Raw genomic sequence first — 16,643 nt, 5'->3', positions numbered from 1 at the left:
ACTGAGACTCTTAATCACTTAAAAACCTTTATTATTTTTTGACAATACAGATTGATTCTTTTTGATTGTGCCGTCTATATGTGAAGAAGCTAAAGGAGTTTACATAATCTCAACTCGCTACTTGTAATCTGAAGGTAACATTTGGGAAAAATGTAAAGTGAAATAATATACTTTTTTTTTCAAATCATGTAAAACCTGCAGAGAGAAATCATTAAACTCGTTATTTATCTTGGCTTTAGATGTTAAATGTTTTAGAATAATGCATGGTAAGTGCACGGCGGCTTCACACTCGCTCGCTCTTGGCGTGGTTGGCGGGGGGGTCCAGCGGCGTGGCCGTGCCCCCCTGCCTGGAGTAGTAGTAGAAGCTGTTGCCCCTGCTCGGGGGGCCGGGGTCGATGCCGCGGCAGAACAGGATCACGGCGCCGCCCAGCAGGCAGAGGCCGGAGCCCACCCAGCCGGCGTAGAGAGAGAAGCCGAACGCCATCAGACGCTCCTCCCGGTGAGCGCCGATGGGGAACCAGACCGTCGATACGCCGCCGCACAGGGCTGGAGGACGCAGGGAGACACGGGGGCATTCGTTAGGGATCCATCTCTGGACATTGTGGAGGGTTCTGTCCCCATCCGGACGCCCCGCGTAACCCGGGGCCTTCACAGTGAGTGGACCCGCTCATCCAGAAGGTCAGGATGAGGCCCAGATGCTCCTTCATCTGAAACACCACCTAAAACTACTGTCCTTTTAAGACTAGAACTACTGTGTGTGTGTGAGCGTCTGTGAGCGTGTTCTTCCTCACCCATGAGGAGGAAGAGGACGCCTCCCACCCGGGCCCGGCGCTGCTTGATGGCGGCGTTGTCGTTCTGCAGCCGGACGCAGAGCATCGACATCAGCACCAGCAGCAAGGAGGGAAGCCCGAGGAGACACGAGCAGATCATCAGAGCACGAGACGTTTGGATGTAGGCTGAGGGGGGGAGGGGGAGGAGGGTCACAGTTAGAAGAACACACTAATGAGACAGATGATAATCCGTGAAATATGACTCCATCCATTTCATCCACCCATCATTTCATCCACCCATCATTTTATCCATCCATCATTTCATCCATCCATCATTTCATCCACCCATCATTTTATCCATCCATCATTTCATCTGCCCATCAATTCATCCATCCATCATTTTATTCACCCATCATTTCATCCACCCATCATTTCATCCATCCACCATTTCATCCATCCATCTTTTCATCCACCCATCATTTCATCCACCCATCATTTTATCCATCCATCATTTCATCTGCCCATCAATTCATCCATCCATCATTTTATTCACCCATCATTTCATCCACCCATCATTTCATCCACCCATCATTTCATCCACCCATCATTTCATCCATCCATCATTTCATCCATCCATCTTCCCCCCTTGTCACCTGGCAGGGAGAGCACCTGGCTGAGCGCCACGCAGTGATAAAGCGCGGGAGAGATGACGCACTCGGCCCAGAGTCCCCGCGAGCCCAGCTCGTCCATGCGGACGCACGTGGCCACCGAGTAGTCGCAGGTCCGAACCCAGTCGTTTGTTGCCGTGGCGACGATGATTCCGACCCAGCCGGCGCAGCTGGCCGCACTGCCGCTCACCTGCCTGCACAAGTGCGCCATGGAGCTTCACTGTGGCGAAGTAAAAAGTCCCACAAGTGATGGATCTTCCCCCAAAATCACACTACAATATTTACTTTTCTTCTTCGCGTCGCTGCTTCTGGTGAATATTAAATAACTACAACTTTGCTCCTGCGGTGTCCCGTTACGCACCTCGAGCTGATCCGCAGGGAAAAATGCTGAGAATGAGATTTATTAAAGGGTGTGGTGAAAAAACACAACTTCAATCCAAACGATGAGCCAATCAGAGCGCGCGTGAGATCTTAATTCAAAGCAGATCTGGAGAGAAGAACCCAGAACAAGCAGCAGACACGGACCGACCTGGAATGTTTGGAACATTTGAGCTTTTTCGATCTCCGGAAGGAACTTTGTGACATGAATTCATCAGTTTATTTAATAAAATAAATAAAAGATAGTTTCATCGTCTCACTGCTGCCCTCTGCTGGCGACTAAAACCTAAACGTTTGGACAACGAGATAAAACCACCACTTTGATCGTTAATTATTTATTAAATAATTTTTAGCATGATACCATAAAAATGTGACGATTAAAGACACAAGTCTCTACCCTGATAGTGACCTTTTTTTAATCCACAGACAAGTTGTCCAGAATATAGTGATATAAAACATGAAACTTTCATTAATCACTTACAAAGTCTACGTATTATTATTATCGTTATTTTTTTACACACACCGATTATATTAGCTACTGGATAGATTTTCTTTGTTGACGTCACGTTCTAAAAAAACTAAATAGACAAATTTATATATATTAAATGTTCAAAATCCTTCATGAAATAGCTTCAAATTTACACTCTCCGTTGGCATGAAAAATGTACAGAAAGTTCCAAAAATCCCCTCCGGCCCCTCTGGTCTCCTGCTGCAGTCAAATCGCCCCAAACGGATGAAATTTCTTCTGGACTCTTCTGCTCCCGTCTCCCGTCTCCACACCTCGACGTATAATCTCAGAAATGACCGCGGATCTCTTTTTTGTGACTTTGTCCTGTCGTCCCGGGTGTCAGGTTTTGCTGCCTCGCCTCGTCTCCCCGTCTCGCTCTCTCACTGGTTCCTCAGCGCGTTGATGTGGGCGCAGATCTTGAGAGCCGGCCCCAGCTTGATGTTCATGCTGGTCATCAGGTGGTCCTCGGTCAGCAGCAGCAGCGCCTGGCCGTCGATCTCCTGCAGGCGGAAGGCCTCGGCCACGTCGCCGCAGCCTGGCGCACAAAGAAAAACACCAGTTCGACGACGCACATCTGGACCGCCACCTCTGCACGTGGCACATATTCTCTACTTCAGAGCTAAATCACATTTTTAATGCAGTTGTTCTATTTTAAAATTGTATTTATTGACTGCAGCATTTAGCTTTTGTGATTTCTCAACACAAATTCCTTGAATGTGAAAACGTTCTCTGAATTAAACTTTACTCTTCGTCTGAAGGAAAATCAAAGAAAAAAAGTCCAATAACTGAAAACGCCTGGTTTCCATTATTTTGTCCCCCAAGGGGAACTTTTAATTGGTTGAATTAATTAATAAAGACACTGAGTGTTTAAGTTTTCCTGCAACTCCATTTCTTCTATTTAGAAAATTAAAAGTTCTCATAACTTTATTGATTTTATTTGTTGTAAATAAAACATAGTGTGATGTTTTTACATTATACAGCAATGGATTGTGGGAAAAGAAACACTGAACCCGACTGACGCGCTCGGCGTTTGCGTAGATAAAGACGGGTTCACCATTCTTTCTATTATTGACCGGCCTCGGGGCTCACCGGGCAGCGTGTGGATGAAGGCGGTCACGTCCTCCACGCTCCACTGGGACGGCGCCGGCTGGAACGTGCTGGTGGGCGCCGACGAGGTCAACGTGGGCGCGGACGCCCTCCTCGCTCGCCGCGCTGCCCGGCGCTCCATCCTGGCCGTCATGGCAACGGCAGGATCCTCCTCCATGTCGTCGTCCTCCTCCTCCTCCCGTCCTCCCTCAATGTCCTCCTCCTCCTCTTCCTCCTCCCCCTCGTCTTCGGCCGCCGCCTTCTCCTTCCCCTCCTTCTCACGCCGCCCGGCGCTCCAGAGATCCCGAGGCTGCAGGATCCAGCAATGTTTTAAGCATTTATTTAAAGTCTCAATAAATACATGTGTTATATCGATGGATATATGTATATACAGCTAGCTATCTATATTTGTATATTTTACTTAGTGTATTTTCTTTGTTTTATCTGTTTCCTGTGATGTACTTCGAACTGCCCTAACCTGTATAAAAGGTCTAAAATAATACAAATATTAAAAGTACAAATACTGTATTATCACCTAAATATACCTACATGATCGAGTACTAATTGTGTGGGAAAATTGAGTTCCGCCTTCTAAATGGAAGGTGCGTTGGCGGTGAGTTCAATGTCCCTACCAGTCTCAGCAGAAGAGGCTTCCCAGGAACAGACTCCGCCCTGTTTAGGACTGGGCGGGGCCTCTCGGACCGGCTGCCCGCGCTCAGAGCCCGCAGGCGCTTCGTCAGCCGGACGTTAAACCTGACAAAGCGAAGAGAAAAAAAAAAAAAACGAGCGATCGTCATCTGCTGCCTTGATTCACACTCGCGTATCTGCACTCGACACCTGCGCGCGTCCCTGCACACCACATCCTGCACACAGCGCCGCTCTCTGCGTTGCAGCCAATCACACCCCGGGCCTCACCCGCGCGCACAGGAAGTGGAGCAGAATCGCTTGGACCGCATGAAGTTGTGAGCGTGGCCTCGCTTCCCGCAGAACTGGCAGTGCAGCACCGTCCTGTCCCTGTGCGGGGGCCCTGTGTGCGAGACACACCTTCTTTACTGAAAGGAACCGTTATTTGCCTTTGCAAACACTGTGAAGATCTGCTTGCCGACAATGCAAAATCACACAAAATATATTGTACATGTATAGTGTAGATGTTGTGTTTTGATCACAATCCGTTTGTTGTACAAGTGTACTTAAGGTAGTAAAGTACTCTTTCCTCTACGGTCAGAAGTCTGTGCGTGAGACGCTTACGGTCGGCCAGGTCGTCTGCGTCTGCGGCCGCCTCGCCCTCCGACTCGCTGGAGCGCGGCGCCGCTTGTTCCCTTGCGTCCGTTGCGTCCGTTGCGTCCGCCGCGGGCGACGCCGCGCTCCCATTGGTCCCGTTCACTTCCTCCGGTTGGCCTCCTGGATCCTGGACCAACAGAGACGAGCGGTTCACCTGCAAGCAGAAGGAAAAGAAGGTGGTTGAACAGGCTGAGAGTTTGACTGTATCATATATTTGATGAGCACTCACACGCTACATGTAGCATTTCGCTAACCGGGTCGCTTCTTCGATTAATAACAAAGTATCGATTAGATTAAACGTCTGCGTCAGGGTCAATAAATATGTGTGTTATTTCTATAGATTGATGAGAGACGTACAGGAAACGGCTGCAGCCCCTCCTGGATGACGAACCCCTCCACCAGGTGAGTCAGCACCTGCTGGCCCTCAGGCCACGCCCTCGGCTCCCAGGGCCCGCCCGGCGATTGGTCGAAGCTCTCGGCCTCGCCTCCCGATTGGCCGAGGGGTTTCGCCTCCGACCGGGCCAACTCGCCGACCTTCTCCGACGGACTGAGGGCGGTCTGCGGCGGGAGGGGGAGGGGGCGAGGGAGGGGGGGAGGGTTGTCTGTCGAGGGGGGCGCGAATGGCGAGGGGGGGGGCGACTGGGAGGAGAGGCTGGACAGCGCTGGAAGGAGCAAAGACAAAGATCTCAGTCAATAACTTGGTCCTCACCAAGGATTTCACAATGTTTAACTTGAGTAGTTTCCTGTGACGGTGGTTTATTTTAAAAAGACGTGTGAACGTGTATTCAGTGTGATACGGAAGTGATAATGTGTGATTTCATATTATACATTAGTGGTGACATGATCCTTGCGGTCAGCGAGGGTTGAACTCTGACCCACCTGACTGGTTGTCGGATTGCGTTGACATGTTCTCACAGAAGTCCTCCTGGCTGACCGGCTGCAGGTCCTGGTGAGACTGACTTTGGACGGAGACCTCCGGCACTGGGACAGGTACTGGGGCTGGTACTGGGACAGTAACTGGGACCGGCACTGGGACAGGTACTGGGGCTGGTACTGGGGCCGGCACTGGGACAGGTACTGGGACAGGTACTGGGGCTGGTACTGGGGCCGGTACTGGGGCCGGTACTGGTACAGGTACTGGGGCCGGTACTGGGGCCGGTACTGGTACAGGTACTGGGGCCGGTACCGGGGCCGTTACTGGGACAGGTACTGGGGCCGGTACTGGGACAGTTACTGGGACAGGTACTGGGGCCGGTACTGCGACAGGTACTGGGGCCGGTACTGGGACAGGTACTGGGGCCGTTGGGACTGGGGCCGTAACGAGGCCTGTGGTGGGTTTCGGTTCCCCCCCTGAGTCGTGAGCGGCGTCGGGCGCGTGGACAGGCTCCGTCTCCAGATGGATCTCAGACTGGTCCATGGCCGCCTCTCCTTCCTCCTGCTCCATCTTTTTCTCCTCGCCTTCGCTCCGGCCTTCCTCCGTCACCTCCATTTGCTCCTCCTCTCCGGCCGTCTCCGCCTCCTTCCGGGCGACGAGGCTTTCTTCCCGCTGCCTCTCCTCCTTCCCCTCTGTCTCCCCCTTTGGGACTCCCTGCCTCACCCCTCGTCCTCTCTCTCGCTGCTCCTCTCCGGCCTCCCCCTCCCCCCTCGGGCTGGCAGCCGGTGGCTGAGGGCCGGGCTGACTGGGGGGGGGCGGCGCACTCAGGAGTGACGGAGGCGAGGGGAGCCGGTAGCTGTTCTTTGGCAACGACGGGTCGAGCGGAGGCGCCTCGCCGCTCCACGTCCTCTTCAGTTGGCCAGGCGTGTCGGGCGACTCGGCGGTGGGAGGCGGCGGCGGCGCGTGGCGAGTAAAGGACTGGCGTCCTGAAGAGAGGGCGATGATCTGCAGCTGCCTCGCCGCCGAGGGCGAGCGCTGGAAGCGGGCGGCGGCGGACGCGGACGGCGGGCCGCGCATCGCCTGAGTCAACGGGCCGCCCGGCCTGCTGACGGGGAGGGGGGCCCGACAGGCGGGGGGGGCGGCGGCGCCGATTGGCTGGAGGGGCGTGGTCACCCGCGGCACCGCCGCCCTGTGGCCGTTTGCAGGGTGGAGGCGGGGTCTCAGAGGGACGACTCGGACCGGAGAGTAAAGAGCTGCAAGAGGAGAGAAGGATGACGGGATGGAATTAATTTAGATTAAGAGCAACCGACCAAAATTCATTTTATGAAGTAAGTGCGCGGGAAAGGCGCCGCGGTCCTTCTTCGTCTCCCTGTGAGACCATGTGACCAGTGAGTGGACGCACTAACACCCTTTCGTCCTCCGCTTCAACCGACCGGGCAGCTGAGCGACAATCCCGAAAGTGAAACAGGTAAGTGAGACCTACTCGGAGGCGGGACGGAGAGGTGGCGCCCGGGCGCGTTTGGTCTCTCCGTCGCCGTGTGGCAGGACTGCGGGCGCGGCCTCAGGGGGGGGAAGAGGGGGGCATGAGGGCGAGAGAGGGGAGGCGGGGCCGAGCACGGCGGCTTGAGGCGAAGGGAGGGAGGGATGGTGAGGGCCCCGTGGGGGGGGGGCCTCAGGGTGAGGCTCTGGAGCTGGATGGGGAGACAGAAAGAAACAGTCAGCCTCCGACATCTTCTCAACGTGTCCTTAACGTGTCCTTAACGTGTTGCTCATGTCTGTTTCCAGTCTTCGTGCTAAGCTATGCTAACCGGCTGCAGGATGCAGGCTTCACATCTGTATGTTTAACAGACATACGTCATCATATGTGAAGCTGACTTCAAACCTAAAATGAATGTAAATAAAAGGGGCGGGGCCTAGAAGCGGTGGTTTTTTTGCCCCGCTGCTCACCTTAGCGGAGGCATGGTTAGAGGAAGGAGGAGAGGAGGAAGAGGAGGAAGAGGAAAGGGAAGGTCGCATAGCAGACGTGAGAATCAGCTGCTGGAGGAAGAGGAGGGAACAAAAGGGAGGAAATAAGAAGAGGAGAGCGGCCAATCAGAGCATCACATGGGTACGAGTGGAAGTGTGTGTTTACCATCTGAGCTCTGAGCAGCACCTGGTCTGGCCCAGACCCTTTGAGACCTTTCCCCAGGAGCAGGGTCTGCTGGGAGACCCGCTGCCTCACGGGGGAGGGGCTCTGGTTGGCTCGCACAGGACCAGGTGTGCCCGCGGGCTGTGATACCTGGAGCAAAACAAAAGAGGCGTTTAGACACGTCCGTGGACTGTTTTAAAGGAAAAAGGCCGGAGCGGAAATACGCGACACCTGTTGCTCCGTGTCGTTAGAAATTTGGTTGGCCTTCATCGAAGATGACATGAATGTCATGAATACATCGATATTTACACATTAGGACACCACATGGTACGAACGTGATTCTGGGAATATTGGTACTTAATTAGTTTTAACGCATCACACAAGGAAATTTGTTTTAGCTTCATGAGGGATTTCAGTTCTATAAAAGTTTGGTAAACTAGAGACATGTGAGTGTTTCTACCTGTCGGCCGGGTGGGCTGGCCGGCGTGTGGAAGGGCGTGATGGCCGTGGCGGTCGTCGTGGATACGGGCCTCGTGTTCCCGTTGGTCAGCCCAGTGGAGGTCTTGGATGACACGGCGGTGCTGCTGCTGTGCGTCGCAGGAGAAGAAGAAGAAGAAGAGAGGAGGGCCGAGGCGTTGCTTGGCGCCGGCGGAGGGGTAGAGGAGGAAGCGGGGAGAAGAAGAGCGGGGGGTTGTTGTTTGGGGGGAGATGTTTTGGAGGCGCCCGACGGCGATGGAAAGAGCGGGCGAGAGTACGTGCGCAGGGCGGGGACGGCGGTCGGGGTGAGCTTCGGGGGAGCCGGGGCGAGCAGGTGCGGCGATGGAGCCACTCTGGGCACGTGGGTCGCCGAGACGGAGGGAGCCGGGGTGAGGGGGGGAGGGGGGGAGGAGGTGGCGGGCGTCAGCATGGGCGCGAGGGAGTCCAGCAGCGTCGGGTTGGGGGTCAGCCGAGGAGGGTTGGGGGTCGTCGGGGTGGAGGGGTCCGCCGCGGGCCGGGGGGCGGTCCCATTGGCTCGCTCGCCGTGCTCTGATTGGCTCTGAAGGGCCGGCTCTCTGTCCATGCTGCAGCGCGCTAACGCTCTGCAACAAACACAGCTCGTCAAATGTCAGATAAATGAGATGCTTCTCACTTTTGTTCATGCCTGAGAGACAGTGAGGAGATACTAGAGGTCCACATCAGCACCTGTTTAAAGGGATTCATCCTCTTCTCTACTTTTGGATCATTCATTGCAACGTTTGGTGTCTCTGGAAAAGCTTCTCTCGTCCTCATCGAGCTTCAACTCATCGTTCAACCAAAGCTTTACTTATTACTCAGAGGGAAGTTTGCAAAAAGAAACAGTTCACGATGTTGTTTTATACAAACACTAAACCTTTTGGTGACAATTTCCCTTTTTAGTTTTTTTTCTTCCTGTTGACAAACTGCATCATTTGTGGGAGGAAAGGAACTAAACGAGCAGTATGTGTAATCAGGATCCTCGGCGTAATGCTTTAGAATAGTAAAGTGATGACACCTCCTTTCTCTCCTCATCGTCTAGCTGATGTAAAACACACAGAAAGACTCAAACCGAAATCAGATGTATTTCGCCGATAAGGAGAACAAATGAGAAGAAGAAACCCGACAGATGAAACTTAAATATCATTTATGAACGTTGGCGTTCGAACCCCAAACACAGAACCTAAAACCAGCATTTGTGTCTCTGAAGATTCAAACGCTAGACCACGACCCCCCCCCCCCCCCCCCCCCCCCCCCCTTCCCCACCAGAGTCAGTCTGATTCATGGCAGCAGGTCACGTGTCTACCCGCCCCCCCCTCCCCGGGGGCTTGAGGTGCCCGACGCGTTGCCCGGAGAACCACATGGATCCCAGCGGGGGTCCCTGTGGTGTCCCCGGTGGAAGTCAACTTGTTCCTGTCCGCGTGTTGAGAACAACCTGCTTCTTCTTCTTCTGCTGAATATTCTCTTTAGATCAACTTTAGATAATCGCCTCATTAGTGGACCTGTCATGTCGTCCGTCAACAGAAAGGGGAAGTTTAGGGGTCCAAGTGCCCCCCCCCCCCTCCTCCACTATTAGACGTTAACGTGCATGCAAAACCTGCATGTGTTTGTGTTTTTTTAAAGAGGGGGGGGGGGGGGGGGGGGGGGGTCTGAAGTCGTTGCTCGAGCAGGTGCCGCTCCGCTGCAGCGGGGGGGGGGCCAGATGTCAGCATCTGCCCACCCAACCCCCCGCTGAGCGTCACTTATGTTCCCGCAGACGACGAAGGAGACGACGGCGATGACGCCACCGAGTCGCACGGGGGGGGGGGGGGGGTGACAGCTAGGCCACGGATCACGCATGTGACTATCGAGAAAGGAAGATGGGCACAGGCCTCCACCGCGAAGAAGTCTCACGGTAACAGCGTTTAGTCGGGGGGGGGGGGGGTGGGTCACATCCACGTTCGGCGTACAAACGGCGCTCCGGCCACTTACCCCTCCTCTCGAAAGCGGCGTCGTCCTGCGGGTTGTCCCCGGCGCGGTCCATCCGAAAGTCGGCGCGTCGCTGCGATGTGACGCGCGGCCGCGGGGCTTCTGCTGCGCGTGTTTCTCTGCGGGCTGAAACGGGGCGTGAGTGAAGCTTCACTTCCTCGTCTGACAGCGCCGCGGAGCGCGCGTCACCCTCCCCGAGACGACAGTGTCCGCCGGTCGCTCCCGCAGGGAAAGTCAAAACGCACGCACGCACGTGTGCGTGTGTGTGTGTCGCACTTTAAATCGGGTTCCTCACATCTGAGGATCTTTTCCTCAGTTCCTTCCAGCAAGACGCGGGGGTGTTGTTGCTCCCCCCCCCCCCCCACCTGCCCCCAGCCCCCGCCGTTCCGCGATGGACCACCACCGTGCGCACCTGCCTCCGGGGGGGGGGGGGGGGGGGCTGTGGTGGGAATCGTGGGGGCCACCGTGTTGCGAGGGGCCTGGTTCGCATCCGCCGGTGGAGACAAGGCGATGGAAGGCGGGTTTAAGGAGCGCGACGGCAGCGAGACAGCACCACTCAGAGCTCCGGAGGACCGCGCAGACTCAGCCAGTGTTCCCCCGAAGCAGCCTTCTCCTCCCGAGGAGCGCGCTGCGTGCAACGGCGCGACCAGCACCGCGCGTTCACGTCATGTACGTGCAGAATGGCCCCTTTCACAGTGTTTCTATTACAATATAATGGATGCGTTCTAGTTGATCTACCTTGTGTGGCGTTATCTAACATTATGAACCATTTACAGATGGATATGACGAGCTACACGAATACGCGTTGTGGCTTAAAGTGTAGTGGAAGCAGGTATAAAATACCTCTGGATATTTATTTATTTGTTTTCAACAGTTGTATAATTACACATTTATGATCAATGCAACTGCAATATTAAAGGGTTAATATATTGGATGAAACCGTACGTTAAGATGCTTTGCTGGTTGCAGTAGAGTGTTGAGATATCCAGAGAAAGTAAAATATTCATCATGCATTATAATGTTCCCTTTTCTTTTAGGTTATTATACAATAAAGTAATTGAATATAATAACCAATGTATTACAACGTGAGGATCACTTAAATGTTGTAGTTGGCCCGTTAAATTAATTTATAGCAAAGTGTCAATGCCTTTAAAATATGACTTAATATCACTGTAAGTCTTTTTTTCTGACTTTTTAATGTATTAACTTTGTTTAAAGGTTTCATAAACACAATGTATTACGTTCACACTGCGGCCAATCACCTGACGGTATGTGGTCACGTGACCTGCGTGCAGCGGCAGATCACTAATCGGATGAGCCTCTGTGATTGGACAATCGGCAGACTGGACTCGACGTCCACTGACAACAAAAACTCTGCTGCGTCACAGACTGACGTTAATCTGCGGCTGCGTCAAACTTGACGTAAACACAGCCATGCCACCGGAAACCAGGTGGCTCTGCCTTCAGGATAAAACGTAGAATCGAATTTACAGGTAAAAGCTGCAAACAGGGAGCACATAAGCGATGTATCTGCATATGTCAAGGAATTTTACTGTTGGAAAATTAGCCTGAATAAGCGGTGCAGGTATTACAGCATCACAAATCCTACTGGACCATTAGGGTGGAAACTAACGATAATTTCTATCGTATTATTTTTCTCAAAATAATCATCTCAGAATACCAACTTAGTCAGTTTTCTATCAGTCTATCAATTTTCTACGTTGATAATCTAAGTCACAATAATGTGTATTTTAACTTTTTTTTCCATGTTTTTTTTGACCAACCATATCGACTATTTCCAAAACATTGTTTCAAACATCTAACATTTCTTTACTTTATATTTTCTTCTAGACTCCAGCCCCCCGAAACCCTGTGTGCAGGATAAGCGGTTTGACAATGGATGGATGTATATTTTCTTCTTATATAACCGTTCCTCTTCATGTTTGACACGATCGTCTTTTATCTTGAAAGATGGCACCGGAAGTCCGTGCACCTTAACTCTTCCGTTGCTATAACGCAAGCCCCATAGCAACCGAGTCACCGACGGCGTAAAAGGTGATTAATCGATAGTATACATAAAATGACGGCTCCATTTATGAAGACGGAAGCGGCCCTTTGACATGAAACGATGCAAGCCACAAAAGTGATCAAGTCAAAGCCGGTGGAGGCCACGAGAAAGACCCCCGAGAGAAGCAAGCCGTCGAAGGTACCGCCGGTTAACGCAGCACGCAGGGAACTCAAAGTTCCTGCTGTACGTAAAAGCCGCGCAGAGAGCTGCCCGAGGTGTCCCCCTCGGGACCGGCGCGAGGGGCTCCCCGGGCCCCGCGGCACCGCCCTGAAACCGAGCTGCGCGAGGAGGTCCCGCTCCCGCTCCACCGCACCGACAACCGCCGCGGACCCGGACCACCGCAGGGTGACCAGCTGCCCCGTGAGACACGCGGCGGTGACGCCAAAATGCCGGGAGATGAGCGCCGGCCCCGGTCAGAGGGGGGAGCCGCCGGGGGTCAGGACTGAGACGAGGCGTGCATGTGAGAGGTGAGACAGAAGAGACGTGCGTGTGAGAGAGATGAGACAGAAGAGACGTGCATGTGAGAGGTGAGACAGAAGAGACGTGCATGTGAGAGAGATGAGACAGAAGAGACGTGCATGTGAGAGAGGTGAGACAGAAGAGACGTGCGTGTGAGAGGTGAGACAGACGAGACGTGCATGTGAGAGAGGTGAGACAGAAGAGACGTGCACGTGAGAGACCCTCCCCTTTACGTGCGTGGCTCAGGGCCCCTTCAGGGTGTGCGTGAGAGTCGTAAAAGCAGGTGCCAGGTCCTCTAATAGGACGTCTTTTACCGTCTGCTGAGGCGGGAAATTAAGATGCCGGAAAAAAAGTACAGTGGATAAAACACATTTTTGATTATTATTAATTAGACAACCGCAGCACTAGCCCTTTAGAGAAAAGAAAATAATATAATAGTGGCAGGAATAATACAAAACAAAGTATCAAATATGTATAATAATATAAAGTATTATTTAGTAATAAATACAAAATTATATTAAAATAGTATTTTTTAATTGTAAAAAATATGAAAAATACAAAAAATAGAAATTCCCTAAATCTTTACATTTGTTGTAACATAGAAAAATGAAAGCAGCATTTCATTTTTTCTTTCAGCCACAAAGCTTTCACCGTCATCCCCCCGAACCCCAAAAAGAGAAGGGAGATCCAGAGAAGTGAGTCATCATGTGTTGTGTCAAGCAAATACAATTCATATTTAGTTTATTTTAGAGAATGGTGTGTGGTTACTGGAAACGTCCTCCTGAAATATGAATATATGCTTAAGGCGTCTTCTGTGTTATAGTGTGTTTGTCTCTAAATGAATGCTGTATTGAAGAAGACTTGAAACTAGAGACTGAGACCATAAACTCATGTTTACAAAGTTTACTGAGGGAATAAATCAAAAGAGAAGTAGAGTCGTTTTCTCATAGACGTCTATGGGTCCAGAGGAGTCGCCCCCTGCTGGTCACTACAGAGAATGCAGCTTTGAATGGCTTCACGTGAGAGCAGCAGAAAAATAGTTTACTGCTGTCTGGTTTGTATTTTAATCACTCATTGTTTTGATTGGTTACTGATGGATCAATGTGTTTAAATTGTCTCATGTGCATTGAAATAATATTTAAGTATTTGTATTAAACGGAAAACTTCTCTCTGCAGCGTCAATTCACTTGTTTTACACTGAAGTTGTATGTTTTGCGTCATTCGTTCATTTTTTTTTAACTTGTATTGTGTAACGTATTGTAGCATATCTCAATACGATATGTAACCACAGGTTTGATTGTTATGTGACGTGTGATTGGTTGAGCAGAGGCGGAGGCGGAGCTTGTCGCTTTGGAGGAGCTTCGGCTGAGCAGAGCGATGGCTTATGTCTCCATCGACCCCAGCAGTGTGGGTGAGAGACACACACAGAGGAAGATGTATCATGCGTTGTGCGTGCATCTGACTGTGTGTGTGTGTGTGTGTGTGCGCGCGTGCGTGTGTGTGTGCTAACAGGTGGCTGTTTGAGTCTGGAGGAAGTTCGCTTGAAGCAGCAGCAGGAAATGATGGAAGCAAAGAAGAAACAGAAACCGGTGTGAAAACTCATTTACGTTTCATTTCATGAAAAGAACAAAAGTGCGAGAGCACCAAAAGTAATAGAGGTTTTCAGAGTTGTGTTATGTCATTTTATAATACATAGTTGTTTAATCACAATAATCTGAATCTGTGATGTAACTAGACAAATCCCTGTGAAAGGTTCTTGAAGTATCAAGCAGTACATTAAGTGTACTTGAGATATTTGTGTAGTAAAGCTAAATCATTTGTGGTGATTTGCCTTGTTGTTGTTTTAAGGTGAGTTGTTGAGGCAAACGTGGAACGCTGAGTCAACTCTCCTCGTCTCTGGCAGCTGAACTCAAAGTGATTTCAAACTGGATTATCTTCACTTATCTAAAGACTAAATGTCAATAAATAATGTACAAAAGTGGCTCACAGAAATGTATACGTTTTGATAACTGTTGTTCAGTGTGTGTTGTGTAATATATTTTTTAATATAAAATGTATTTATTAATGGTTGTTCACTGCAAATTACAAATATATTGCGTTAATGTAGAAAGAAACACAAATGTACAAATAAACCCTGAATGAGGCCGTGGGTTACTTCCAATCAAGTGGAAGTGGTCCCCACATTTAACTTCAACTGGAAGCCACATATTAGACACATATAAGAAACATGTAAGACACGTCAAAAGCAGTCCGTCTCTCTAGAAGCAATAAACTGTTAAATTCATGCTAAAGGTCTGACATGTCTGCTTGAGTCTCATTCAGCTGTTGACGAGGCTCATGGGAAATGTTGCATATAGCACGATTAAATAACCCCCACTTGATTTGTAAGAAATCAATTTACAGTCGTGGAGGAATTTAGACATTTTTACTTAAATAAAAGTATCTATGATGCAAGAGAAAGTCACGTGTCCAGGAGAAAAATGTATCCAAAGCATCAAAGTAAAAGTAAGAAACATGTTATTATCAAGCATTCACTGTGCAGATGTGGGCAGCATTTTAATATTGCAGCTGGCTGCAGTAGTCTTTCTGTCAGTTTTAAGGTATTTTATAGGTATTGTCTTTGTATTGTTGTTTATAATTTTAATCATATTTCATAAATTAAAAATATTTATTTTGTGATCAGCTGGTATTCTCTGTGTTTTGTCCTGGTAGATAAAAGTAAAAAAACGTCAAGAAAAGAACAAGTATTTCAGATTTTTACTTAAAAACAACAGTTTGTTAAACTTGTTGAAACTGTGCATTTCCACCCTCCCTATAAAATTGGTTGTCGTAACGTTCAGGATTAATTTACAGCGAATTGATGTAAGTGAATGAATTAATTCTGTCGTTTCCTCGTCCACCAGCAGAGGGCGTGTTCTTCATGTTCCACAGCCAGTGTGGTGCACAGGGTGGAACCACACAGCACGTTGTGTAATTCGTGCTTGGAGAACATTTGGTTCCCTCTAGGAATAAACTATGATGACGAAATAAACAATATCATCGCCAGAATAGAAAGGACACAAAAACCCTCGTGCATTTTTGTGACGTCATAATGGGTGATTGAGACAACCCCATGCGCATGCGTGAGATATTGCAATAAGTATATTTGAAGCAGCTGTGATTGTTTTTCACGGCCATGCCTGTAGTCCAACGGGGGCACCATAGTGTGACGCTGTCGCCGCATTCAGGGACCCATTGGTAGCTCTGACGTTTTAGTGCCGTGTACTTATGAGCACGTTATATCACGGACAGTACTTATAAGCTCATTATATCATCGTAGGTAATCATGAGATTATAATATTATGGTTTTAAAATGTTATGGTGTAGAATACTCTACCATATGTAAAGAAATTCGCTTATATTTGTTTTACAGATAAATCTGCGTGTGATGATAATAAGGATTCACTGTGTGTCCGATTTTTTTAAACAAATTGTATTGGCAATCTTAGGTTTGCTGCCCCTTTAGCTGGCTTCTTGTTGTTCTTTGCCATCAGGCACAGGTGGGAGTGATGTTTCGACGCAGACACACAAAAGATTTTCCAGTGATGATTTTAGTTGAGGTTTGTAATTTATTGCAGGCAATTGTATAAACAGATGAACATACCGGTTGAACGTGCTCCTATTGATGGTGGTCTGTCTTCGTGGTCTGGTGAGAACTGTCTGGTGCTCCCCTACCTGTGCCTCGCTTCCTGTCACCTACGTCCCTTATGTACACCCAGGTGCACCTAATCACCGCCACCTAGTGTCCAAAGTGTCAATATAAATACGGTGTAACAAACAAAATATACTTTGCCAACAACAACACATAATGGCTCCTACACACCGGCCCCTAATTGTCTTTTATAACAATTACCAAAAAATAATAAGGGAATGTGTTGGCAATTAATTCTCTTCACTGATTCTTCGGTCTTCTTTTGAAGTAGT

The 16,643-nt window shown here is 50.0% G+C and overlaps 3 protein-coding genes across 9 annotated transcripts; 1 reads left to right on the top strand and 2 right to left on the bottom strand.

Annotated features, from left to right (window-relative positions):
* Positions 1-15: 15 nt before the first annotated feature.
* LOC120811397 (claudin-11) lies at positions 16-1,853 on the bottom strand. Its single transcript, XM_040166687.2, has 3 exons — positions 1,424-1,853; positions 792-956; positions 16-546 (listed from the first exon to the last, which is right to left on the bottom strand). Exons 1-3 carry the CDS (start codon positions 1,647-1,649, stop codon positions 284-286), a joined length of 654 nt encoding a protein of 217 aa, XP_040022621.2. The 5' UTR covers positions 1,650-1,853; the 3' UTR covers positions 16-283.
* Positions 1,854-2,135: 282 nt separating this feature from the next.
* Positions 2,136-10,292, bottom strand: LOC120812047 (uncharacterized). 3 transcript variants are annotated; one of them, XM_078096215.1, is made up of 12 exons: positions 10,157-10,292; positions 8,154-8,772; positions 7,697-7,843; positions 7,513-7,602; positions 7,049-7,256; positions 5,571-6,818; positions 5,049-5,353; positions 4,659-4,845; positions 4,326-4,437; positions 4,043-4,163; positions 3,414-3,720; positions 2,136-2,859 (listed from the first exon to the last, which is right to left on the bottom strand). In XM_078096215.1, exons 2-12 carry the CDS (start codon positions 8,751-8,753, stop codon positions 2,705-2,707), a joined length of 3,480 nt encoding a protein of 1,159 aa, XP_077952341.1. In that variant the 5' UTR covers positions 8,754-8,772; positions 10,157-10,292; the 3' UTR covers positions 2,136-2,704. The 3 variants fall into 3 exon arrangements, with proteins under 3 accessions (XP_077952341.1, XP_077952342.1, XP_077952343.1); XM_078096216.1 differs by having other exon boundaries at positions 7,513-7,599; XM_078096217.1 differs by lacking the exon at positions 7,513-7,602.
* On the top strand, positions 9,974-15,359 carry LOC144390114 (uncharacterized). 5 transcript variants are annotated; one of them, XM_078096220.1, is made up of 8 exons: positions 10,657-10,822; positions 10,930-10,985; positions 11,372-11,646; positions 12,005-12,688; positions 13,317-13,375; positions 14,008-14,091; positions 14,193-14,269; positions 14,529-15,359. In XM_078096220.1, the coding sequence occupies exons 4-8, from the start codon at positions 12,282-12,284 to the stop codon at positions 14,538-14,540; spliced, it is 639 nt and encodes a 212-aa protein (XP_077952346.1). In that variant the 5' UTR covers positions 10,657-10,822; positions 10,930-10,985; positions 11,372-11,646; positions 12,005-12,281; the 3' UTR covers positions 14,541-15,359. The 5 variants fall into 5 exon arrangements, with proteins under 5 accessions (XP_077952348.1, XP_077952345.1, XP_077952349.1 ...); XM_078096221.1 differs by lacking the exon at positions 10,930-10,985; XM_078096222.1 differs by lacking the exons at positions 10,657-10,822; positions 10,930-10,985; positions 11,372-11,646 and adding an exon at positions 9,974-10,079.
* The last annotated feature ends 1,284 nt before the right edge of the window (positions 15,360-16,643 follow it).

The sequence above is a fragment of the Gasterosteus aculeatus genome, chromosome 21 (genome assembly GCF_964276395.1).
Source record: "Gasterosteus aculeatus chromosome 21, fGasAcu3.hap1.1, whole genome shotgun sequence".
NCBI lineage: Eukaryota > Metazoa > Chordata > Actinopteri > Perciformes > Gasterosteidae > Gasterosteus > Gasterosteus aculeatus.
The sequence above is the reverse complement of the archived record's forward strand: the minus strand, read 5'-3'. Positions and strand labels throughout refer to the sequence as shown.

What these genes read in the sequence shown, in the direction of transcription:
- LOC120811397 (XM_040166687.2), bottom strand. Translation starts at nt 1,649, where the DNA reads ATGGCGCACTTGTGCAGGCAGGTGAGCGGCAGTGCGGCCAGCTGCGCC. An exon ending in CCAGGTGCTCTCCCTGCCAG is followed by an intron (nt 957 to 1,423) that starts GTGACAAGGGGG and finishes TCCCCCCCTCAG; the next exon opens with CCTACATCCAAACGTCTCGT. An exon ending in CGTCCTCTTCCTCCTCATGG is followed by an intron (nt 547 to 791) that starts GTGAGGAAGAAC and finishes TGCGTCCTCCAG; the next exon opens with CCCTGTGCGGCGGCGTATCG.
- LOC120812047 (XM_078096215.1), bottom strand. Translation starts at nt 8,753, where the DNA reads ATGGACAGAGAGCCGGCCCTTCAGAGCCAATCAGAGCACGGCGAGCGA. An exon ending in CCAGCCCACCCGGCCGACAG is followed by an intron (nt 7,844 to 8,153) that starts GTAGAAACACTC and finishes GTTTTGCTCCAG; the next exon opens with GTATCACAGCCCGCGGGCAC. An exon ending in CCTCTCCGTCCCGCCTCCGA is followed by an intron (nt 6,819 to 7,048) that starts GTAGGTCTCACT and finishes CTCCTCTTGCAG; the next exon opens with CTCTTTACTCTCCGGTCCGA.
- LOC144390114 (XM_078096222.1), top strand. Translation starts at nt 12,282, where the DNA reads ATGCAAGCCACAAAAGTGATCAAGTCAAAGCCGGTGGAGGCCACGAGA. An exon ending in ACGAGGCGTGCATGTGAGAG is followed by an intron (nt 12,689 to 13,316) that starts GTGAGACAGAAG and finishes TTTTTCTTTCAG; the next exon opens with CCACAAAGCTTTCACCGTCA. An exon ending in GAGAAGGGAGATCCAGAGAA is followed by an intron (nt 13,376 to 14,007) that starts GTGAGTCATCAT and finishes TTGGTTGAGCAG; the next exon opens with AGGCGGAGGCGGAGCTTGTC.